Raw genomic sequence first — 26,320 nt, 5'->3', positions numbered from 1 at the left:
GTGACCTCAACAATGCATTGCTCATCATAAAATATTATTTAATTCGCTTCTTTCAATTTCAGCATCAAAGCTCCAATACTCTGGCCACCTGACGCGAAGAGCTGACTCATTAGAAAAAAAACCATGATGCTGGGAAAAACTGAGGGCAGGAGGAGAAGGGGCGTGACAGAGGATGAGATGGTTGGATGGCATCAACGACACAAGGGACATGAGTTTGAGCAAACTCTGGGAGATGGTGAAGGACAGAGAAGCCTGGCATGCTGCAGTCCACGGGGTTGGCAAAGAGTCGGACGTGACTGAGTGCCAACAACAGAAACGTCTTTCAATTAATTTATTTCTGTGACATTATTTTCCATAAAAGATATAAGCAAGTTGAATTCATGTATATACATACTCTTCATCCCTACCACAGTCACACACATGAGACAGACAGACCAAGAAACCACTGCCTCAATCCTTTCCTGCTACACTTAAGTTTTCCCCTGTAATGGCGTTAGGCAGTTACCATTCCACTGTGAGGAAGCCAGCCATTTAAAACAAAGAAAGAATTTTGTTGTTTTTAATTCATTGGTGACTCTGCTATTATATGCCAGTCTCCATGGTGTTTAAGAGCAAATACCAGGCTTGAGCCATAGGATGTAAATGAAGCTTCCTCCTGTCAGTGTTCATTTCTAAAACCAGGGCTGTAACTGAGTGCATACACTGGCATGCCCACTCCTGTTATTAAAATATTATAACAGTTCTGTCCATACTGCCTCCTGGGAGCTGCTCACACTTCTTTGCCTCTTCCCCTGGGTCTCTCCAGATCTTCCCACAGAGCAGAAATTAACAGGATGATGCTGTGACAGAGCAGAGAACTTCCAGGAATTACACTGACATTAGGGCATTGGTCACTGCTGTGTGTCATATTAATTGCTGTATCTAAAAATAATTCCTCTGCCTAAGACATATCCAGCCATATACGCGATCCCCAGCTGTGGGTCCATCTAAACCAAGCCAAGACTCAAGGCATATTTAAAGCCTGGAACAGAAATCTCAGGAAAACAATTTAGATGGCAAAACTAGTTCAGATACCTACTATTACAGAGAGTTCTGAGGATAAGGCCAATTTAGGATTTGTGCCCAAGAGCCATTTGCAAATTTATAGTTATTTTTTCAGTCTATTAGTTTGAGAAAGGAAATGGGAGCTAAGTAAATAAATTAGATCATTAATTTGCAATAAATATAAATTAATTATGCTAATTCTAAGACTGGAACATATATATAAATTATGTATATATAATAAACAAGGCATACACATAAGACTCTATTAGCAAAAGAAAGCCATCTTGACTTATTGTGTTGTGGAAAATCCATGTATATTCATTCAATAGATTTTAACAGTTTTGATATGTGTATGAAAATATAGGATAAACATTAAACTGCCTACTGATGTTCTAACAAATCTATTTTCATTCCAAATGGAAATTAGGATATATTTTGCATTATCTGAGTTAATTACATGACATTTCTTGTGAATAATGATGTATTATTCCATTCATTATTTCTAATTATGTTCTGTTACAAGTGCAAGGCTGGCAACACCATGACCAGCCTTTTCCTATTGCTCACAATCTGATAGCTTGCATGGGAAGCAGGTCAAAAATATGCCCAGAATATAATGAACGAGTTCAGATACTGTTAACCATGACAGTTTAAAATTACCTGAGGAAAGTTTCACATGGAAATAAATAGAAATGGGGAATGGCATTCTATACAGGATATTCATTTTTGCAATTAATATGAAGACTATTCAAAGTGTTATTTTAACACATATAATTATCATCCCACCATTTGCTGGAGCTGGAGACAGAGCATCTCCTGTTCCCTAACTCACTCACATACACACATACACACACTCTAATAGGATTATGTTCTGTGAGAGACTAGCAGGTGGCAAAGGTATCTTTTTCTGGTTGTAAAATAATTCTGTGGGCTTTGTGCAATTCTAAGAGAACACAGAAACCTCCTAAAAGCTCTGATTTAAAAGCCATCAGGACTTTCCTCCTCAAATGCATCACCATGGTCAAGCCAGCTCATCTCACCCCACTCACAGTAGGTCCTGAAGCTAGAAGGTAAATCCTATTACGGAGAAGCAGTCAAGGTCAAAGGAAAACAGTCACAAATAAGGGATGAAGTGTAGGGACAAAGTGAACCACAAAATCACCACTCACCAGTGTCATCACCAATCAGCAGGCTGCAAGGAGCCAGGGAGAGATGGTGGACAGCAGGAAGGGGGCTGGATGAAGTCTAGAGACCAGTGTATACATGCCTCAGGCCACTGTTTCATGAGTGAGTCACCCTTATTTGAAGTCACTGGGGCAAAATCTATAAAATCCACACATTTTTCTCCATCCAATTTCAAATGTTCGTTGCGCACACACACACACACACACTCTACTAAACCCTTCAGTGTCAGGTGCCAACAATCCATCATTCTGTCTATAATAAAAAATAAAGATGCCAGTCTCAGCTCCAAGAATGAGAAATAAGCCCGAGAGGAAGAATCTTGGCAAGGAGCCTTTCTACTCTGCTACCTGTGGCAGTTACTGCCCACTGCCCCTGCATACAGCCTCAGAATCCTACTCAACACTGTGAGCTCACTACCAACCCAAGAAACAGCATTTGAGATAACCATATTTTCTCTCTTGAGCAGTAACTCTTCAGACGACAAGCCAAGACAGATGACAGTCACACAAGGTTCGTCTTGTAATGGGGGCTGGCAGGATCCTCTGTGCTAGGTTCTGGACACTGAAAAAAGACATCAGTCAATTTAGTGCATGCCGAAAGCACAGAAGAGCTTTCTGTGTTCCTCTTGACGCATGCTGTAAAAACTGTTCAAGCTGGAGGCAATGTACTCTACTGACCCAAAGGTAGGCGCACATGTATATGGAAACCTTTCCCATCAGTTCAGTTCAGTTCAGTCGCTCAGTCGTGTCCAACTCTCTGCAATCCCATGAATCGCACCACGCCAGGCCTCCCTGTCCATCACCAACTCCTGGAGTTCACCCAGACTCACGTCCATCGAGTCAGTGATGCCATCCAGCCATCTCATCCTCTGTTGTCCCCTTCTCCTCCTGCCCCCAATCCCTCCCAGCATCAGTCTTTTCCAATGAGTCAACTCTTCGCATGAGGTGGCCAAAGTACTGGAGTTTCAGCTTTAGCATCATTCCTTCCAAAGAAACAGCATAAGAACACTCTGAGCAATCACTGCTGCTTGCAGATCTTTTAGAAACAACAATCTGCCAAATAAAGTCAAGAAAAATATGGCCACAAGGAAACCAACTTTTCCCACTACTCAGCTCAGGACAAAGGGTGTATGCTCAACTTTGAACACGTCTCTTAGAGTATTTTAAGCTGGGTAATATACAACAGGCCCCAAAATGGTAGAGGGGTGGGGGGCTGGGGTAGGCATATGTTTAGGGAAATTTCTAGAGCAAAAAGGTCTATCTTTAGTAATAAAGACATTAAAATAGTGCTTGCACTCATTTTATTTGCACAGGGAAGGTTTTAAAAGAAACTCTTTTTCAGAAATGAAAAGATCATGAGATCACTAATAACTGCAGTTTCCTGAACAATTAAAGAAATTCACAAGATTACACCCTACTCAGGAAATGACAAATATTTCTGATTTTTACGGAAGGACTAAAAGGGCACTTTTATCTATAGCATCTATTCCGTAAGAAGCACTGTTAAGTAATGAAGCTATTTTTATTATCTGTTCCTTTATTTCAAGAATACTCAATATGGCAATGGCCTGAAAACAGAATGCTGCTCGCTTAGGGAGGTAAAATTTTGTATAAAAGGCAGTTGCCAGATTTTTCTTTTTTATCTATTGAAGCTGGACCTTAGAACACAATTTCCCTTGCACCAAACTTTTGTTTCTGTCAGCAGAAATGTCCTTTAAGTTACCTAGTCTAATTCTTCACAAATACACTTCGTAAGGCTGTCCTCAATGTATCATCCTAACGTGGCTGGGCCCTGATAACATTGTGTGTGTAATGCTCCCGCTTGGAAGAATCTGCTCTTTTTAATAACAGATTCAATAAACTGTTGACAAATGATTTGTATAATATAGTATGGCCAGCAAGCGAGGTTTGTTTCTGTCATTACACAACGCATTCAACCTGTCCACAAACGTGGCCATGTTCCGCTTATGTCAGAGCCCCGTATGCCATGCTGAATAGCAATTCAAAGATCAATACATGGTCTGCTGAAAACTACAGGACATAACAAATGAATAATTTTATTTACAATAAAAGCCCCAGTCCCCAAATGGATTCCACTAATGCTCAAATTCATTTTTCATGCTCACCTCAAGATGAGAGGTAGACACAGCCTGATGCAAGGGGAGCGGAGTGGAGACAAGTATTAACCACGTTGACTCAAATGTTTTCAAGCCACGAACAATAGCTGGGCTGCACCAACTACATGAATAAAACGTTGGCTGCAGAATTCTGAAGATGCAACCTCCAAAATGCTTCTGTTCTCTGTCCAAGACTCCCTGAAAAGCATTTTCCAGCAACAGGAAATTAAGGGATTAAAGACCTTCAGACATATGCTTCCAGAGTGTTGCACCACAGAGGACAAAGCCTATTCAATCAACTTTAAACACTGTTTGCAACAAGCAGAAGTGTCTGCTTTAGGTGGGGACGAGGAGGGACGTAAGTGGCTCTTCTGAGAATGGAAGCAAACAGCCTTGCTTCAAAAGCATATCTGCAGGCCCCGATCTGATGGTTCTTTTCCTCCTCAGGAAAGAATAAAGTGAGCCAGTGAGCAAAGTCAAAAAGAAAAGGTTGAGGAGTGGGGAGCAAAATGTTAAGAGAGGACACAAGTTCAAAGATGACATTTACAAGTCTCTTCTGAATGGCACATTCCCCAGAGGCCACCTAAACACTCTTTTAAAAAATAAATCAAAAACACAAAATAGAATTTTCCAGTTCATAAGATAGCAATATACTGCCCTTAAAATACAGACTCGTCCATTGGCCAATTAACACAGTCAGAAAAAAATGGAAAAGAATCTCTTCCCATCTGCCATCAGTCCATTCACTGCATTTAGACTTAATACAGGACACTCATAACAGCAGTGTAAACAGGACTGTAACTGACAGAGCATACAGGGAAAGTTGGATGAGATACTAATAAATCTGGAATAAAATGGTGATAAGACATGGCTTTGTGCATGGGAATACAGGAAAGGCAGGGTCTCAGTATTAATTGAAACTGTCCACAAGCTCCTGATGTTTACAGATTCACTTTAAATTCAGTCAACACAATATTCTGGGTGCTAAGAACAAGAGACATACTAAGAGTAGATTTTGCGCCCACCTCTTCCCAGGAACGCAACTCCACATACACAAACAGTCTGGGGCAGACTGGGATTAGTGTTTGGCATGGTGCCTGGAAGAGAGTAGCTCAGTAATAAACTGTTGAATAAATCAACATGTGAATAAGGAATCAAGTGTCACAAAAAGGATGGAATTTATTTTTTCCCTAAGAGGGCAGGACAGGTATCGAAGTAAGCACTTTAGTTCAAGTGAAAACGAAGGGAAGCACCTCGAGGTGAAGAGAAAAGCATGAGGAAGAGCGGGAGTCAGCAGGTAAAGGAAAATACAACACTTCTTTAAGGAAATAGCTGGAAAGTGGGGAGGGTGAGTGAAGATAATGAAAATCTTTTAAAGGGATGCTAAGAAATTTGGACTTTATCCTCAAATTGGAAAAGACCCTGATGCTGGGAAAGGCTGAAGTCAAAAGGAGAAGGGGACAACAGAGAATGAGATGACTGGATGGCGTCACCGACTCAATGGACGTGAATTTGAGTAAACTCTGGGAGATAGTGAATGACAGGGAAGCCTGGTGTGCTGCAGTTCATGGGATCACAAAGAGTTGGACACATCTGAGCGACTGAACAATTCTCAGATAAAAGGATATCCATTATATTCAACAGTGATTTTTTGCGAAGGAATAGGAGAGTGATAACATCAGAGCTGTGGTTTAGAGAGAGCTGTAGGCTGGGCTGGGGAAGTCCAGGGGTAGAGAATCAGAAGACCTAGAAGACCCACAACAAGGGGCTTCTTTAGGCAGGCAGGGTAGAGCACTGCGGAGGACGGGGGTGGGGGGCAGGGATGGTCTGCTGCAACCGTTTCACCCTTTATTTTATGAAATGTTAGTAGGCAGAGCTATTCACTGCTTCAATTTCCAAATCACAGGACAAAAGAATATTACTTCACGCAAGCAGATGAGTAACTTATTAAAATTCTTTTCACAGTTGTCACCTAAGAGAGTTTACCAAGGTAAAGTAAAATAAAAAGTTTCAGAATCATCATATAAAAAGGATTACTTGAATCCATTATCCACTGCCCCTGAAATTACCTTAAACACTGTAGACGTAAAAGAGCTTTACAGAGTACGCCGATGCACTGAGTGTACCATTCGCAGCCTTGGACAGAGCTGAGTCCTTCTTGCTACCTTCCAAACAAACTGAGGTTGTTGATTTTAATACAGTGCTCCCCTTGTCCTTGGCATTTACTCAACGAGGTGATAATCAACCAGGACTCATTTTCAAAATGGCAATTTCAGTGCCATCTGGAACAAAACTAGTCATCACTAACTGCTCATTGTTCACTATAAATATTTTCCTTGAAGCAGACACCTCTATTTCAGTTCAAACACGTATATGACCCAGGTCTTACACAGCACACTTTCAGAGGTGGTTAAAAAGACCATGGAAAAATCAAGTTTCTTACCATCAATACAGGAGTTAAAAAAATTCAAAGTTCATTCCATTATTAACCCTTTTGAAAAAAGTGCAGCTCTACAACCTCATATTCTGTCAGTCCAAAGCATCAAGATTCGTTCATCTAAATTCACATTTTTATCCCAAATTCCCTCAGTTCTTTAACAAAAGTCAATTAAAACTGATACCCAAAGAGAGATGGCATTTAAACATTATCCTTTTGACACAGGAATTAGACATTTTGCTTAAAAAAATATTCCTCAAAGGAAAAAGGCAACCACAGACTTGCAGCAAAATCAAATGAGAAAATAAAATGCCTATGTTATTTCAAGAACTTCAAGGTCTTTTGGAGAAACTCAATATGAAAATATTATACAACTTAAAAACTATCATTTTATAGGAGCATTCTGCATCATTTTAGAGTTTTTACTTTAATAAATAGAAGATGAAATTTTCTGATCTTACATACTTATAAAATTAAATTTTTTAAATTTAAAAGTTAAATATTATCAAGGAAAATATATATTATTTACTAGCTTATTGATATTATCATTAGTTTTATAAATTTATGAAATTTATTTAGGTTAAAAGTTCAAATCAAGAAATTTGGGAGTCTACCACAAAAACCACAATTATCTTTTGCTGCATGTTTTATTAGTAGTTACATGGTCAAGAAAGAAGATGATTCATCAAGTTTTCAAGCATTTTCAAAAATCGCATTAAAAAAGATATAACTCACTCTTGGAAAAAATCTTGACACCTTTATATACTCAAAATTACTGAGAAATTCATTTCGAAGTAGAAGCATGTCCCAATGTGGAAATGCTTATTATCTTAAAATACAACATTTCTTACTTTGCTGCCTTCTGCCTAGTAAATTAAGTTGGGGTGGGGGGGAAATAAAATTTTTGAAGAGTTAGTACAAATGTCATCCACATACAGTCACGAGTGGTACTTTCAACAACATAAAAATAACTCTCCAGAGCATTTCACCAAATTGTGCCTCTCCCACTGCAAAGAATAAAGCTTCTACTGAAATCGACGGCCAGAGGGAAATAAAATACCCCACATCACCAATGGCACCAGACAGCGATCTAGAAGCTGGGATATTTTCCAAGAGGAAATGCTATCTCAGACTCTAACATAAAATATATATATATATTATAGTATATTTATGTGTTTGAATGCAATTAAAATTCACAGCTTGAATGATCTCCAAGAGGTAAAGAAACCAAGCCAGTCTCAAATCTTCATGTAACACCTTACTTCCACATCACAAGTGTGCCACCCAATCTCGTATCTTACTATTAAAGTGCACACTTGATACCTGAAAACAAAGTGCTAAGGATATTCATTGGATCCATTTTAGAAGCACCTATTTATTTACACAGCTACAACAGTGAAAAGGTCAAGCAAAAACTCACCTCCAAAGCCACAGTTGCTAAGCAACTCATTTTCAGAAGTTTTGCAGCGTTGATCAAGCATATTACTGGTGCCACCAACTGGATTCAGAATAAATGTGATTATTGTCCTACCTGGTTTCTCCAAAGGGGGAGGCAGGAGGATTCCTTGCTTACCTTTTTGGTTGGATACTAGGGGTTCATGTCTGTGTTCATTTGGTCTGTTTTCTCTCTTAAAAAAAAAAAAAAAAAAGGATACGTCCAGGTACCACAGGCTTCCTGTTCACCAGGGCAAAGGACAGTTCTGTTTTGAGAAACACCACCGAGGGCTTGATGAGATGTTGGCCAAATCTGAACGACATTTCCTCAGGTTGAAGTCTGGAAGAGAAGAGGATGTAGAAAACGGACATTCATCAAATTCCATTGAGAAACTCAGATCATACACAAATTTAAAGAAAGCAGAGTCTATTACTACAGATCCTTAGCTATCAAGAAGACATCATTTAGCTGCCCCACATTTAATGTTCACTAAGATGTATGGATGTGAGAGTTGGACTGTGAAGAAAGCTGAGCACCAAAGAACTGATGCTTTTGAACTGTGTTGTTGGAGAAGACTCTTGAGAGTCCCTTGGACTGCAAGGAGATCCAACCAGTCCATTCTGAAGGAGATCAGCCCTGGGATCTCTTTGGAAGGAATGATGCCAAAGCCGAAACTCCAGTACTTTGGCCACTTCATGCGAAGAGTTGACTCATTGGAACAGACTCTGATGCTGGGAGGGATTGGGGGCAGGAGGAGAAGGGGACGACAGAGGATGAGATGGCTGGATGGCATCACTGACTCGATGGACATGAGTTTAAGTAAACTGCGGGAGTTGGTGATGGACAGGGAGGCCTGGCGTGCTGCGATTCATGGGGTCGCAAAGAGTCGGACACGACTGAGCGACTGAACTGAACTGAAGATGTAGTCTGGGTAAGTCCTCTTAAAATATCCCACTCTTCCTACTGTTGGATTTAGTGTTTTCAAGCAAAAGCTCACACACAGACAACCAAAACAGTCTTCTTAAATCCCTCTGCCCTTCAAGTAGCCACCTTAAATCCCCTAGGTCCAATCTGACAGGTATTGTTTTTACCCATCTGCTTCATTTTTGCTAAGCTGAAAATTTTCATGGTTAAGCATTGACTATAAACCTTCTAATTCTTAAAGAGGTATCTCTGGGGTCTCTCTTTTCTCAAATGGTTTTATCTTTGTTTATCTAAAAGCAATTTATAAAAAGTACAAACACTGTTTGACCTTGTGTACAATTACAAAAACATGTGTGTACTCCCAGAGAACTGTTACAGCAAACTTTCAAAAAAGGAGAAAAAAATTCGAGGAAAAAGAAGAAGAAACAAAATAGAGTTCAAAATGAAAACAATTCCTGGTTGATGTAGAGGTAGTATGGAGCAAGACAGGTGAAGTGTTTCACATCCTCCTTCCTAGGGAGGGCCACAGGCTGGGGCTGGGTAAGGAGATGGGGAGAAGCACGATTTGACACTTGACATCCAGGGTACCAAGGAATGATTTTTTTATGAGTCAATGTCTATACACGACAGAGTTTCTTTCTGAATGGAAGAAAATACACATCCACCTTGGGAAACCACTTTGGCTTTCTAATTCAGGAACAACCCTACTACAAAACTGATGAAAACTGAATCCTCATGGGAAAACAGAAATAGGATTACAAAAAGGATGACATGAGAAAATGGAGGACTGTTTTATAAAGCATACCAATAAGTGTGCAGTTGCTTAATGGCTCTAATGTTTTCAGTGACCCAACAGTTAACAGAGAGCTATGCAAAATCCATCTACTTTAGAAGTACCCATATAGCCAGAATTTAACACATTTCAGGTATGAAGAAATAGTATGGATAATTTGCCTCAATATACAAATTCTGCTTTCTAGAACATCAATAGCCTGAGATATGCAGATGATATTACCCTTATGGCAGGAAGAAAAGGGGAGCAAAAGAGCCTCTTGATGAAAGTGTAAGAGGAGACTGAAAAAATTGCTTAAAACTCAACATTCAAAAAATGAAGATCATGGCATCTGGTCCCATCACTTCATGGCAAATAGATGGGGAAATAAAGGGAACAGTGGGAAACTTTATTTTGGGGGGCTCCAAAATCACTGCAGATGGTGACTGCAGCCATGAAATTAAAAGATGCTTGCTCCTTGGAAGAAAAGCTATGATCAACCTAGACAGCATATTAAAAAGCAGAGACAAAGGTAAGTCTTTGTCAAAGTTATCGTTTTTCCAGTAGTCATGTATGGATGTGAGAGTTGGACTGTGAAGAAAGCTGAGCGCCAAAGAATTGATACTTTTGAACTGTGGTGTTGGAGAAGACTCTTGAGAGTCCTTTGGATGGCAAGGAGATCCAACCAGTCCATCCTAAAGGAAATCAATCCTGAATATTCACTGGAAGGACTGATGCTGAAGCTGAAACTCCAACACTTTGGTCACATGATGTGAAGAGCTGACTCATTTGAAAAGACCCTGATGTTGGGAAAGATTGGGAGGAGAAGGGGACAACAAAGGATAAGATGGTTGGATGGCATCATCAACTCAATGGACAAGAGTTTGAGCAAACTCTGGGAGTTGGTGATGGATAGGAAAGTCTGACATGCTGCAGTTCAAGGGGTCACAAAGAGTGACACGACTGAGCAACTGAACTGAGAACAAGTACAACTATCTCACAAAAATGAAAGGTCATTGTGGATACTGAAAATCATCTAACCCAGAGGTTTTCAAGGTGTGTTCCCTGGAGCAATAGTATCAAATCACCTGGGGAAATTAGAAATGCAAATTCTTGAGTCCTACTCCAAAGCTACCAAACTGTGAACTCTTGGAGAAGGGCCCAGAATTCTAAGCTTTAATAAGATATCTGGATGATTCAGAACCACTGGTTAAACCCAACTATTCTCCCAATCTTTTCCTACAGAATCTTTGCCAGGTAGCTGGCTAGCCTATGCTCGAATATACACAGTGATATGAAACCCACCAACCAATCCTTTCAGATAACCAGCTTCAGCAATTACATAGTTGCCCTTCCTACCAAGTTCACCTTTCATCATGGATTGATGGTTTGACGGATCATATGAAACAAGTATCATGCCAGTGGAAGTGCTTTAGATATTTGAAGTCAACCTGTGTTTTTTATTTCCCCCAGTTTTTCTAGAACGAGCATGCAATTCATTTCAATCATTCTTCAAGCAGCATTGATTCAAGTTCCCTAAAGTGACCTGTGTGTTTTTGCTCCCTTAGCATCCATTTTCCGTGATTCTGGTCGCATCACTGTAATTTCTGTTTGGGTAGTATCCCACCATATTCCGTACGTTGGGTTCTTCCTACTGCCTGGTTCTAGGGATGGGCAAGTGACCCAGGCACCCTTGGTCCTTTGTCACATGACTGATTCAGGGGTGCTCACAGGAGAAAAAATGAACCAGGCAAAGAGAGGATATTCATGAGAGGATGAGCGCTCATACTCTGGGGAAAGTGCATTCTTTCTGCTTAGTTGCCGTGAACTTGAAAGAGCTAAAGAATACCCTAGAAAGAGTCTGCCTCTTATCAGAGCCAACACTGAGGCCAGGAAGACCAAAATACAGAGAGAGACCCATACCTGATGACACTGGTTGAGCATCTGAACAGTTCTGAAAGGACTAACGTCCGTGGACTTTGTTTCCTCTAGTGGATAAGTTTACAGAGTTGACTTAAGCATACGCTTGAGTTGATGAGCTACTATTGCCAATCCATGAAAGACTCTCTTCTGATTTTCATTTTTCTTATTTTCACTTCATCCTCTATGCCCAAACCCATTCCTACCTTTCCCAGCCTGGGGCTTCATTTTTTTTTTTTTTTTACTAAATATAATGCTATATTTATAAGCTTCACTGTATTTTTTTTTATAAATAAATACATGGTAAAGAGTCTGCCTGGAATGCAGGAGACCCAGGTTTCATCCCTGGGTCTGGAAGATCTGGAGAAGGAAATGGCAACCTGCTCCAGTATTCTTGCCTGGAGAATCCTATGGACAGAAAAGCCTGGTGAGCCCCCAGCTATGGGATCAGAGTCGGACACGACTGAGCAACACACACACACTAATGCTGTATTTATAAGCTTCACTGTATTTTTCATAAATACTTTAAGTGTCAAAGGACTTCCCTGGTGGCTCAGACGGTAAAGCATCTGCCTACAATACAGGAGACCCGGGTTCAATCCCTGGGTGAGGAAGATCCCCTGGAGAAGGAAATGGCACCCCACTCCAGTACTCTTGCCTGGAAAATCCCATGGACGGAGGAGCCTGGTAGGCTGCAGTCCATGGGGTCGCACAGAGTCGGACACGACTGAGCAACTTCACTTATGTGTCAAACTCCTGTACATAGTTTTAAAATTTGTATAGAAGTTGTATCATGCTTTAAATCTGTCTTTTTCTCTCAACTGTGTTTTAGAGAATGTTATAAATAGATGTAATTCACTCTTTCTAACTGCTTATTCTCTCACTGCACTCCACTGTCTTTTTCCTTTTCTATTCTTTTAGTGCAGAAGAACTAGCTTTCTCAGTCTTTCACTGCAAATAACACTGAGATAATCATACTTACGTATATTTCTGTGGGCATCTATGCTAGTCCCATTATTGGGTTTTAGCTTATACAGATACTTATAATCTTAAAAACATTATGGATCATTTTGCATTCCTAGAAGCAATATATTCAGATTTCTATTTTCCCCACACCCTTGTCAACACTTTAGAGTACCTGATTTCCAAGGTTTTACTTCTATGATAGGCAAAAAGGCATTTTTGAATTTTAACTAGCTAGTCTCCAATGTGAATTTGCCTGCCAATGTAGGAAACACAGGTGTGATCCCTGGCTTGGGAAGATTCTCTGGAGGAGTAAATGGCAACTCACTCCAGTATTCTTGCCTGGACAATCCCATGTACAGAGGAGCCAGGTGGGCCAGGGGTCGCAGAGAGTCCGACGCGACTGAGCACACACGCACACAGTGCAATCTGCGTGTATGTGTATTTCTCTTTGTATGAATCACCAACTCATAGATTTCCCTCTTTTGTCTTGGTTTCTTCCCTCCTATTTTCTGATTTTTTTGAGTCTCTTGTGTATTTAAATATTAATCTTAGTGTATTAAACATGACAGTTGTATTTTCACCATCTGTTAGTTTTTCTATCACAGACTCCAATGAACAAAAGCATTCATTTTGATGTACTCGTCAACTTTCTTCTCATGGTTTGTGCTCTGTGAATATTTCACAACAAACCCTTTTCTACTGTAAGATTACAAAAATGTATTCTTAAATTTTCATCTACTAGCTTTATATGTTCACTCTTAACAGTTAGGTATTTAATCTACTTGGAGCTGTTTCTGAAGTACAGAAATGGTTTCGTTTTTCTCTTTTTGTGCACCAACTTTCCTAGCACCAGCTGCTGAAAATGATTACACTGAGTTCCCCTATGTACACAGGAGTGAGTCTAGACTTTATTATATCCTTTTCTATGCTAGATGCTAGAGAACAGGAGGAGACATTTTTTCTCTAAAGGGCCAGGTTCAGTCTATCTTGTCAGCATAAAGATAGCCATAGACAATAAATAAAGGAATGGATGTGGCTGTGTCCCAATAAAACTTTATTTTTAAGAACAGAAGGAAGGCTGCATTTGGCATATGGACTGTAGTTTGCCAACTTCTGCTATATATATATTAATGCCTTGCAAAGAGAAGGTCCTTCTTTATCTCTTATTTATTCTCTTATATAAATATTAGATTCAATTATACCCCTTCAAAACAACTCTTGTTCAGGCATTGATTAGAATTACAATGAGTTTAAATTTTATTGGAAGAAATACAATACCTTCACAATATTCAATCTATTATAAATGCTGCATTTATGATCTATAATTCTATAATAAAACCCTTGTAATAGGGTTTTAAATTTCCCTTATATGTATTATGAATTCCTTCTTAGATTTATTCCTAGATAGCTTAGTTTATGTCAGTATTATAAATGGTATCTTATCATAGTTTATAATTGGTTACTCCCAATACAGACAAAAGCTGTTGATTTATTTGTGTTGCTCTTAGGAGCTCGCAACCTAGCTGAATACTTCTATTGCTAACAGTTTCTGCTGATTCTCTTTGGTTTTCTGAATAAATAATTTTATTATAAATAATAATTGTATCTTTCAATTATTCTACTGATATCGATTTGTCTTACTACATTGGTCAGGTATCTGGTAATATGTTGATAAATAGCAGCAATACAAGTGTTCTTGTCTTATTCCCAGTCTTAACAAGAATGAGTTTAAACTTTTGTCTTTTTCCATTAAAAATGACATCTGCTATAGATTCTAAGGATAAAGCCTTTACTAAGCTAAAAAATTTTTCCTGTTTCAATTTTGGTAAGAGCTGTTTCTATTTGAAAAAGAAAAAACTTTATTAAATGGTGTTTATCAATGATCATGCAATTTCTCATTCTTTGCTATTAATGTGGTACATTACAGTAAAAGATTTTTTAAAGCATTGAAACATCCTTTTACCGTTATGATTAATTCAACTTAGTCTCAATGTACTATTAGTATTTTTTAATACATGACTAGATTTGAATTATTTGTGTTTTTAACGTCACAAGTGAATCTGGTCAATATTTTTTACTTGCTTTTTGTTTTCAAAATTAAACTTAATAGTTTGGCTTTTATTCTTTGTTCTATAAGAAGTTGTGCAAACAAGAATTTTCTGTTCCATAAGAGTTGAATATAATTCACTGGTCAAACTGTCTGGGACTCTTTTTATATTGCAAGGAAGATTAAGTTTTGATAATCATTACATACAATTTATTTAATGGTTGTTAACTTTTTCTTCCATCAGTTTTTTTAGACATACATCCTTTTCATTTTCACATAAATGTTCATCTGTACTGGTAAAAATGTACATCCTTTTTAACAAAGTATTCAGAGGACTATATTTTGGTTCTTTGCTTTTATTAATTTTCTCTGTCCCTTATTTTCCGTATTTATATTTGTTTCCCTTTTTTTCTCTCTTTGTTTTCTTCAGGTTACCATGTTACAGTTTTTTTCTATTTGTGTCATACATTGAGCTTACAGAGTTGCAGACTTTCTAGTTTTTTCTTGAGTAACAAAAGCTACATATTGCCATCAAAGAACTCCATTAGCTATCTCTCTCAGTTTTGAACTACTGTGCTTTTATTATCACTCAGCTTTAAAATTCTGCTATTCTTGTTATCTTTTCCTATTTAACCTGAGGGTTATTTCATAGTATGTCTTTTCATTTCAAACATATGGAACACTTTTGCTATCTTACTGTTAATAATGACTGATTTGAAAGCACTGTAGTTAGAGAAAAGAACCTCTATAATGTTGATTTGGTGGAAGGTGAGGCTTCCTTCCTGATGCATTAAAATTTAAAGCATGTACCTAATCCACATGCCCTCCAAGATAAAACATATTCCTGCACTTGTTGAGTAAGAAGTTCTACATACATGGTGGAGCAAATCATTGCTTGTTTTCCACATCTTCCTCTGCTTACTTTTTGTCTCGTCTCATCAGTTTCTGAAAACACTCTATTAGATTTCTAACAGCAACTGCTTAATCAATGTCACATGCCAGAAATTACTGTTTTCTACATTATGGCATGGGCATATGTCCCTGCTTAATTTATTTCCTTCATCTGTTGTTCCTTTTTCTTTTTGTCTGTATCTGACAAGTGTACATTTTTCCATCCCCTTATCTTCCACCTGTGTCCTTTGAAATGTTTTTTTTTTTTTTTTTATAAACATAGCATTTTGCTTTCTATACATTGGACAATCTGTCTTGATTAGTTTAACCTCCATACTCGTTTATCTTTTTGTTTCACTTTTTTTCTCCTCCCCTTACCTTCCACAGGCTAAAGCAAGTGTTTTCCTATGTTACAAAAATTACACATTCTATTTTGTTTCAATACTATTATGCTTATCTTATACTAATGCTCAATTTCCTCAGCAATATCTAAAAGCAGACCAGTATCTCTGTCCTTAGCATATTCTTAACCATCCTGGATCTCTTTCAGAACTCATCCCCCATCTTTCCCTTGTCCAATTTCTGGTGTTTTAAAATAACATGATGTTACAATTTCAAATAGTTACTGGTATGCTGGTTTTGTTTTTTTTGGCCACTGCTTACTCTAGGGATCGTAATTTTCATATATCTTATTTTCAAAGGCCCACAGACATTCCCTTACACCAGGCAGCAGTGGGCTCAGCACTGCTTCCTCTTGTAAATTTTAGCTCCCTCTTTGGTTTTTGTCCCCCATGCCTTTTTTCAAAGCTCAACTATGCTTTTGAGTAAATATTTGTATATTTTATGTAATATTACAAATTAATTTTTTTTAGGGAACAATTTTCCAATACCTACCCTGTAATATTCCTAGAGACAAGTTGTCACAGCAGTCTTCTATGTTCTGTTCATATAGAGACACAAGTCATTGATTCAGGGCCCCCTCCAACCCAGGATAACCTCATCTTAACTAATTGTATCTGCAAAGATCCTATTTTCAAATAAGATAGTTCTGAGGTTCCTTTCAGTGATGATATTATTCATCCCACTACAGACTACTTTCCTGATTTCTACCCTTTGGATGTCTATTAACCTTTTCCACAGAAGGTCTTTAGTTTTAGTAGATACTTTATATTCTTGGTTGCTATTTTTTCCAAATATTCCTTGACCTCAGTTTACTTCTCTGCCTTTCAGGGATTCTATCTGCTGGGGTTCTGGAAGGCCACCCCAAAGTGTGCCTCAGTGGCATATTGATCATTCTGTATTAAAGCTACTTAAGCAATAGCCAATGCAAGAGGGACACTCTGACCACCCCCATCTGTCTCCCTGAAAGCAGGAAGTAAATCTCCCCTGTGCAAGGTGCCTTCCCGGCATTTGGAGGTAGAACTCCCTTATCCCCAGGGATAGGGAATTCAGGCCAAGAAGCCTATATGAACAAACCTTGTTACTTCTTTAATTTACTAAGGCAAGTCTAAACTGTTTAGATTCTTCACTGATTGAACACCCCACACCTGTTTATTTGTCTTGTCAATTCCTCACACATTTGTCTAAAAAGTATAAAAGCTATCTGCTTTGGCCACTTCTTAGTTCCTAGACGACCATGCACATGAATTAATTTTTTTTTTTCTCCTGTTAGCTCTCTGGTGTCACTTGTATCATGAGTCCAGCCACCAGAATTCAAGAGGGGAAGAAGGGGAAATTTTTCCCTCTCCAACATATCTAACACCTCTATTCCTTCTCCCTCTCAAGTCTTTCTTCAGTTTTCTCATGTTTTTTTCTTCCTGATATCTTCTGGGAGATGGCCTCAATCCATCTGACTGCTGATGAGTATCAGCATGAACATAAGTCTTCCAGGATGCTGGTTCCTAGTGTTCATGTTAGGTTTAATTATGACCCATCTCTGCTCTACTCGAGGCTACCTTGCCTCTCGCTTGCCTCCTTTTCAGCTATCACTTTTGCCAAAGAGCTCATTCATTTCTATTTCTTTTCTTTTCATGAGTTTAGCTTGTCAACAATTTGAAATGTTAGCTGCTCTCTTCACTATTTCTTCCTTTTTGGTACATTCAGACAACTCACAAACTACTCATTGTTGAGAGGAAGCATCAAGAGGTGGAATGAGTGTCCAAAGCACATAAACTAGTCTTGGTTCCACCACTACCTGACCCTCAGTGATTCACTGAACTTCTCACTCTCAAGTATCTCATCTGAAAGGAAGAGATGACAGATACTATACAGCTCTGGAGAAGGAAATGGCAACCCACTTCAGTATTCTTGCCTGGAGAATCCCACGGACAGAGGAGCCTGGCAGGCTACAGTACACGGGGTCACAAGAGTCAGACACGACTTAGGGACTAAACCACCACCACTATATAGCACAGGGAGCTATACTGATATCTTGCAATAACCTATAATGGAAAAGAATCTGAAAAGGTTATAGGTTATCTTGCAATAACCTATAATGGAAAAGAATCTGAAAAGGAATATGTGTGTTTGCTGTACAGTAGAAACACAACCATTGTAAATTACCTGTACTTTTATAAAATTAAAAAACAATAATGGATGACGGAGCACATCTCACTATGTCTGTTACATGACATAGGCAGCCTCAAATGGTAATATTTTTATATTTCCTTGCTCAAATCCAATTCTGCTTCTTCTTAAACTGTGGTAAATTCTGCCCACTTGCAATGCTAGCAGACATGCTTCCTCAAGTTTTAATTTCAGTGGAGAAGAAAAACACCTCAGTAACTGTAAACAGAACAAAGGTAGAAAAGAATAAGAGCCAATATTGTGTGATGGGAAGATTCCTACATCTCCAGAATCTGAAACTGTCTGCAATTCTGAGATAAATATTAAATACTTCCCTCTCATATGAAAAGTACAGAAAGCAATTTATTTTACGGTAAAGTAAAATTGCTGAATCTTTTTTAAAACCAAGCACAATGGCTGAATGTACCATATTTTGTGAAATTCTCAGGGAAAAATCATCTCCTGAGATGTATTTCTTAATAAATGTGAAGAAGCTAACTTCTGGCATCCAGAGAACCAAGAACTGTGTCAGGGACCTCAGTGTAAGGCTTAGGACCTTAGTCTTACTTGTGGTCTTAGCTAAGACAGAAATAGAAGGGACCAGGTTCATTCCAGAAAGTGACTGAGGCCTGCACGTGTCTCTATATAAATAATGACAGAAGTAAATCTATTAAAACTCAAATATTTTCAGCCAATTAATTTTTAAATTTGTATTTCTTAATAACAAGTTATTTTGAACTAAAAATAATACAACTTTCAGGTATTTAATGAGTCTCCATTTCCCATCATTTCAGCTACAAAATCTATCTGCACCCTCTCTTGACCTCTCCACCTTTTATAACCAATCTCTACCCGTCTATCTCCCATAATTTTTACCAGCTAGTAGCATCATATTATTTTTAGAACATCATCTTCAAAATTTAGTCAACAGAAAGCAAGTAATGAAAAGCTCTCTATTCACATTTAATTTTGTGACTCAGTGAATTTGATCAGTCAACTCTTCAATAGGGCTAGAAAGGTGACCCAACGTGTAGTGGAAAAAATTTCAACAGCCACAAAAGCAAATGCCTCAAAATGTGAGATTTCCCCCATTGACAGCAGGAGATGACAATGGCTTACTTTAGAGTAGATCAGGTTTCTTCCTGATTTGCCAACAAATGTTATATTCATGTCCAACTAAAATAAGTATCACAGACTTCTAATACTGTCTCCAAAAAAAACCAGAAAGTCAACCCTAGGATGCAACTAGAGTTTGTCAAACTAAGTGAAATCAGAAAGGGAAAGACAAATACCATATGACATCACTTACAAGTGGGATCTAAAAAGTGACGCAAATGAACCTATCTACGAAACAGAAACAGACTCACAGACTGGTGGTTGCCAAGGGGAACAGTGGTCCGGGAGTGAAGGGCTGCGAGTTTGGGGTTAGCAGATATAAACTATTAAGTATAGGATGGATCAACAGCAAGGTTCTACTCTACAGCACAGGGAACTATATTCAATATCCTGTGATAAAACCTAATGGAAAAGAATATTACAAAAAAAGAATGCCTGTACATATAAAACTGAGTCACTCTTCTGTATGGCAGAGAGAAGGCACAACATTGTAAATCAACTGTACTTGAAAAAAAAAAAAAACAGAAGATAAAAATCAATCCTAGAGTTTTGAACATAAAAGGGCCAAAAAGATTATTTAGATCCAGTCCTCTCATTTTAGAGATGCTGAGTAAATCTAGCAAGTGGCTGACTCAAAGTCATTCGGATCCTTATTGGGTCCCCTTTAGAGGGCCCAATTTTTTACAGAGGACACTTTAAGAATTTCTCAAACGTGGTACTTTAGGACTTCAGAAACTCCACTTTCAGAAAGGTTGAATTAAAGTTAACCATCACTTTAGGGGATTCCTTGGTGCAAAAACCACATGACAATACCCTCTTCTTATATATATGCCTGTTATTTTCACAATATTTCACTAAATGGAGAACCCAAAATATAAACTCCTTTTTGAGAATGTGAATCTTCAAGACTCGACAACTCAAGTTTGAGAAACTCAGGCCTTCAGCAAATGACCTACAAGGCCAAGCTCATCAGGATGTGAAGTCCTAACCAACAGGCATTATTCCATGATTATCTTTCCCTACAGCAAAGGATTTCTTTGGATAAATGAAACATGCAACTACTTCCATAAGCAACATAGTAGACTGGCTACTCAAAGTGTGGTATGCTAGTCAACAACATCTGTGTTACTTGAGAGTTGTTACAAATGCATATACCCACCCCAAATCTACTGCATCAACTTGTATTTCAACAAGCTTCCCAGTTGTGTTATCTGAACATTAAAGTTTAAGTATTTCTCCAAGCACTAGTTCCAAAACTAGGTTTATTGAAATTATCTTGGGAGGTTTCTAAAACAATAGATTTTTGAACAATAGATATCTCTATCTTAGCCCAACCCTCTAGCAGAACCTCTAGGATGCTGAGGTTAAAAAAAAAAAACAGCTCAAGGGTCAGTCTGTGAAACAGTGATAATAATATCTCTTCTCAAGGACACACATAAAGCACTTAATAAATATTCAGTAAATGCTGGTCATTGTATTAATGTTAGCATTTTACCCTGGCATAAAGTAATAGCCAATTTTACTCAATAAGCAATTGTTACTTGTCAACTAACAAGGCAGATAATAGTAAGTTACTTGGAATAGTGCTTTTCATATACAGGATACATAATTTTTAGTTAGTTCAGTTCAGTTCAGTCGCTCAGTCATGTCTGACTCTTTGCAAGTCCATGAATCAGCACGCCAAGCCTCCCTGTCCATCACCATCTCTCGGAGTTTATTCAAACTCACGTCCATTGAGTCGGTAATGCCATCCAGCCATCTCATCCTCTGTCGTCCCCTTTTCCTCCTGTCCCCAATCCCTCCCAACATCAGAGTCTTTTCCAATGAGTCAACTCTTCGCATGAGGTGGCCAAAGTACTGGAGTTTCAGCTTCAGCATCAGTCCTTCCAAGAACACCCAGGGCTGATCTCCTTCAGAATGGACTGGCTGGATCTACTTGCAGTCCAAGGGACTCTCAAGAGTTTTCTCCAACACCACAGTTGAAAAGCATCAACTCTTCTTTGGTGCTCAGCCTTCTTCACAGTCCAACTCTCAAAAATTGGCACTGCACTGCCATTAGATGATTGCTGACACCTTTCTCTATTAGAGACGGCAACGTCGATTAAAAAGTAGCATGTGATTCAAGAGTAGATGTAACAACTAACAGTTACTCCTTATTTCATCATTCTAGAAATTTATAACAACTTAATCTCCTTAAAACCCTGAGGGAGGTCCTTCATAAATCAACATTCAAGCATCTCTTTGATTACTTCTCATGTATCAGTTCCTACATTTCAGAATCACTGTGTTCAAAGGATAGTGACCTTTCAAGGCTATTGATACGTACTGCCAAATATCTCTCAAGGAAATGTTTCTATAAATTTACATTCAAAAGTAATATAGGGAGAAGGGCCATTTTCCCATAATTTTGTCAACACTGGGCATTCTGATTCCACAAACCCGTAATAAAAATTGCTATTACATAAAAATATCTTAGTGTAGTTAGAAATGACTTCTAAGTATTCTAGCTAAAACAATCTGCTATGAAAACTGACATCTCCTAGGCAATCAAGAAGCCAGACATGATGAAAAGGAAATATTGTTCTTTTGATTTGAAGAATGAAAAAGTTGTATTGGAACTTGGTTTATTCCATAATGAATAATATGTGTATTTTTACCTTGAAAAATAAACATTATTCTATTATGGCTGGGAGCGGCAAGATCTACTTTAAAAATAATCTAGTTTTATATCCTGACATGATTCCGCAAATAGCAGGAATCTAAACCAATCCTAGAAGACATGACCAATCCTTTTGGGTTGTCATTAGAAGAAGTCTACTGCAAATAATTCCAGACACTTCTACCAACAAGTAAGTAAGTTCTGTTTCAATGAATTTCATTAAAAAAGGAGGCTCAGCTGTTAAGCAAAAATGTAAATACATTTGAAAGCTACTGGCTAATGGATGCTAAGACTAAACTCAACGGGAAAAATGCCTTGTCATCAGCCTTTCTGCTGGCCAGGCTCTGAAACACATTTTATTGATGACTTGAAAAGCAATCAAGGTATATAAATGGATAGCTGGAGATAAACATTTAGGTTTAGATGATTGATGAAACATTTAAGGCTTACAGGCAAACATCAGAACTCCACAGGAAACAGCCTAAGAACATCCCACAAGAAGAACAAAAAGAAACAGAAAACAGCTTAAAGTGTCTCAGGATTCAAGCAAACAAAAGTAACATTTTAACACAAAGAAGAAAACGCAAATTTTAGTAAACTGTATTAATTCATCAACCCATGGTGTCACTAAAGGACAAATTTTCAATTGTTAGCAAGTCAAAAAAACAAAACAAAACAACTGAAGCTCAGCTATTTATAAACAGAAAACACACAGATATTTCAAAATTGTCAACTACTACTTCAATCTCTCACTTCATCAGCTACTCCTCTCCCCCCATCATTTTAATGTTTTCCAGCATTTCCTTGCGTAGCATCTCTAATCTCACTCTCACTGGTTCCTTCCCCTTCTCCAACAAATATCTTCAGGGATTGATTACACTGAAATAATCTTTCCTTGAATTGGTTGGTCCCTAAACTGTAATCACTAATTTATTCATTCAAGAAACATTACACACTTGCCATATTCTAGGTACTATTCTACTGGTAAACGTGGCGGCCCTGACACCAATCGAGCACTCTCGGGGTAGGGTGAAGAGGAACAGTAAGTGGTGGAGACCACAAATCAGTCAGCAAAGCAAAAGCGTTTCTGATTGTGAAGGAAATAATCAAGAGCAAAAACAGGTAGAGAATTGGAGCGGGTGGAAGGGACTGGTTCAGTGCAGATGGAAAGTGAAGGCAACAGCTGACCTGAAACCTGAATGAGGAACAGTCTGCTATGTTCCTCTGGGGACAGAAGTTTCCTGATGGAAGAAACAGCAAGTGCCAATCCAAGAATGAGCTTAGGGTCTGAGAAGAATGGAAGGAGCAGTGGGATGGTGGAATCTGAGAAAAGAAAGCGAGACAAAGAGGTGAGGAGATGGGCTTGAAAGGTGGACAGGGACCAGACCAGGCAGGGTCTAGACTGGTGTTCCAGTGAGTGAGTGATGAGAAATTTATGAAGGAGATTTAAGCTACAGTGTGTTCAGTTTTCAAATCTCAATTAAAAAAAAAAAAAAAGATATTTACTATTGCACATTAAAATCATCTCAGGAGCTTATAAAAGATCCCCATACTCCAGTATCTTTTCCAAAGATTTTTAAACATTGAGATACAATTCATGTATCTTAAAGTTAACCATTTTAAACTGTATAGTCCAGCGGTTTTCAGTATTTTCAAAGTTTTGCAATTATCACCATCTAGTTTCTGAACATTTTCATCATTCCCAAAAGAAACCTCATGTAGTTAATCCACACTTATGCCTCTCTGCAGGCTCTGGAAAACACTATTTTGTCACTATGAATCTGCCTGGACTTCCCTAGTGGTGCAGTGGTGAAGAATCTGCCTGCCAATGCAGGAGATCCAGGTTTGACCCCTGGGTTGGGAAGATCACCGGGAGTAGGAAATGGCAGCCCCCTTTAGTATTCTCGCCTGGAAAATTCCATGGACAGAGGAACCTGGTGGGCCACAGTCCATGAGGTTGCAAAGAGCCAGATACGAATGAAGCGCACACACACATGGAGCTGCCTATTCTAAACATTCATACAACAGAATCCCTTGTGTGTCTGGTTTCTTTCACTTCACAGAGTGTTTTCAATGTTCATCCATGTAGCATTTTTCAGTAGTCGATCCCTTTTAAAGACTGAATAATATCCTATTTCAAGTATATTCTACATTTTTTTAGTCCATTACTCAGTTTAGGACATTTGGGTTGTTTCTGCTTTTTGGCTATTATGAACAGTGTTCCTATGAGTATTTGGGTGCAAGTTTTTACATGGATCTATGTTTTCAGTTCTCTTAAGGTGGTGATGGTTTAGTCGCTAAGTCGTGTCTGACTCTTGCAACCCAATGGACTGTAGCCTGCCAGGCTCCACTGTCCATGGGATTCTCCAGGCAAGAATACTGGAGTGGGTTGCCATTTTCTTCTCCCTCAGCTCTCTTAAGGATGTAGCAATATTTAGGAGAATTGCTGGGTCATACGAAAACTCTTCTAAGGAACAGCTGAACTGTTTTCCTTAGTGATCCCATCATTTTACATGACCACCATCAATGAATGAAGGTTCCAAGTTTTCAACATCCTTGCCAACAGCCCATTACAATATATTTTAATTTCATTGGTCTGGCTGAGAACTGGACATGAAGGGCTTTTTTCTTTTTATAGTTTTGTTATTTTTCAGAGTTCCCACAGTAATTCTAATGTTCACTGAAAGTCAAGAACCCCTTACTCCCGCCCATTCACTGCCAATTTCCTGACAAGTATTTACACCTATTCCTTGAAGTGCCCCAAAGCTCTTTGGACCAACACGTTCTTGCCACAACCCACCCCTCAGTAATGACATCCGATTTGTAGCTAATGAAAGAATGAAATACGAGTAAGGAGGACAAAACCTTATATTTATGGAATACATAACCTTTTTTCCAAATAGGAAAAGGAGTGCGTCAAGGCTGTATATTGTCACCCTGCTTATTTAACTTATATGCAGAGTACATCATGAGAAACGCTGGGCTGGAAGAAGCACAAGCTGGAATCAAGATTGCTGGGAGAAATATCAATAACCTCAGATATGCAGATGACACCACCCTTATGGCAGAAAGTGAAGAAGAACTAAAGAGCCTCTTGATGAAAGTGAAAGAGGAGAGTGAAAAAGTTGGCTTAAAGCTCAACATTCAGAAAACGAAGATCATGGCATCCGGTCCCATCACTTCATGGGAAATAGATGGGGAAAAGTGTCAGACTTTATTTTTCGGGGCTCCAAAATCACTGCAGATGGTGACTGCAGCCATGAAATTAAAAGATGCTTACTCCTTGGAAGGATTATGGCCAACCTAGATAGCATATTCAAAAGCAGAGACATTACTTTGCCAACAAAGTTTCGTCTAGTCAAGGCTATGGTTTTTCCAGTGGTCATGTATGGATGTGAGAGTTGGACTGTGAAGAAGGCTGAGCACCAAAGAATTGATGCTTTTGAACTGTGGTGTTGGAGAAGACTCTTAAGAGTCCCTTGGACTGCAAGGAGATCCAATCAGTCCATTCTGAAGGAGATCAGCCCTGGGATTTCTTTGGAAGGAATGATGCTAAAGCTGAAACTCCAGTACTTTGGCCACCTCATGAGAAGAGTTGACTCACTGGAAAAGACTCTGATGCTGGGAGGGATTGGGGGCAGGAGGAGAAGGGGACGACAGAGGATGAGATGGCAGGATGGCATCACCGACTCAACTGACGTGAGTTTGAGTGAACTCTGAGAGTTGGTGATGGACAGGGAGGCCTGGCGTGCTGCGATTCCTGGGGTCGCAAAGAGTCGGACACGACTGAGCGACTGAACTGAACTGACTGAACCTTTTTTTATATAATTATATGTATAACTTTGTATTTATATAATTACAATAGAACTTGGCACTCATGCTATACAAATGTCATTTATTTTCAAAGAAGAGCAAGCACACATATTAAACTATTTTAAAGTCATTTGCATGAGTGTATACATGTACTTACGGGAAGTCTGGAAGTTAAGAATGCTTTTCCGCTGAGAAAATGGGTTTGGAATCAGTTCTATTACCTTTTATGCATATTTTTAATTTCTACTATGATTATGTGCTGGGGAAGATATTTAGAGATTTTTTTTTTTCAAATATCCTTGTGTGATATGAATTGCCAACCCCCTTCTCCCACTGATCCACTGGAGACATGGCCTTCAAAAACAGCCTACCAGCAAAAATATTTGCTCCTAAAGCTCTCTTCATCAAGCAGAAAAATATATAGGTAATG

At 38.7% G+C, this 26,320-nt stretch overlaps 1 protein-coding gene across 9 annotated transcripts in view; it reads right to left on the bottom strand.

The window, feature by feature from the left end:
- FHIT (fragile histidine triad diadenosine triphosphatase) overlaps nt 1–26,320 on the bottom strand; it is a 1,524,027-nt gene that overhangs the window by 803,243 nt on the left and 694,464 nt on the right. For all 9 annotated transcript variants that reach the window (XR_009492299.1, XR_009492298.1, NM_001040646.1 and 6 more), the window contains 1 exon segment: nt 8,438–8,556. Coding sequence is in view for 7 of the 9 variants with exons in the window: in NM_001040646.1 (NP_001035736.1) it covers nt 8,438–8,540 (103 nt within the window). In the remaining 2 variants the exon portion in view is untranslated.

This window comes from Bos taurus, chromosome 22, assembly GCF_002263795.3.
Source record: "Bos taurus isolate L1 Dominette 01449 registration number 42190680 breed Hereford chromosome 22, ARS-UCD2.0, whole genome shotgun sequence".
Taxonomy (NCBI): domain Eukaryota; kingdom Metazoa; phylum Chordata; class Mammalia; order Artiodactyla; family Bovidae; genus Bos; species Bos taurus.
This window is presented reverse-complemented; position numbering and strand designations above follow the sequence as displayed.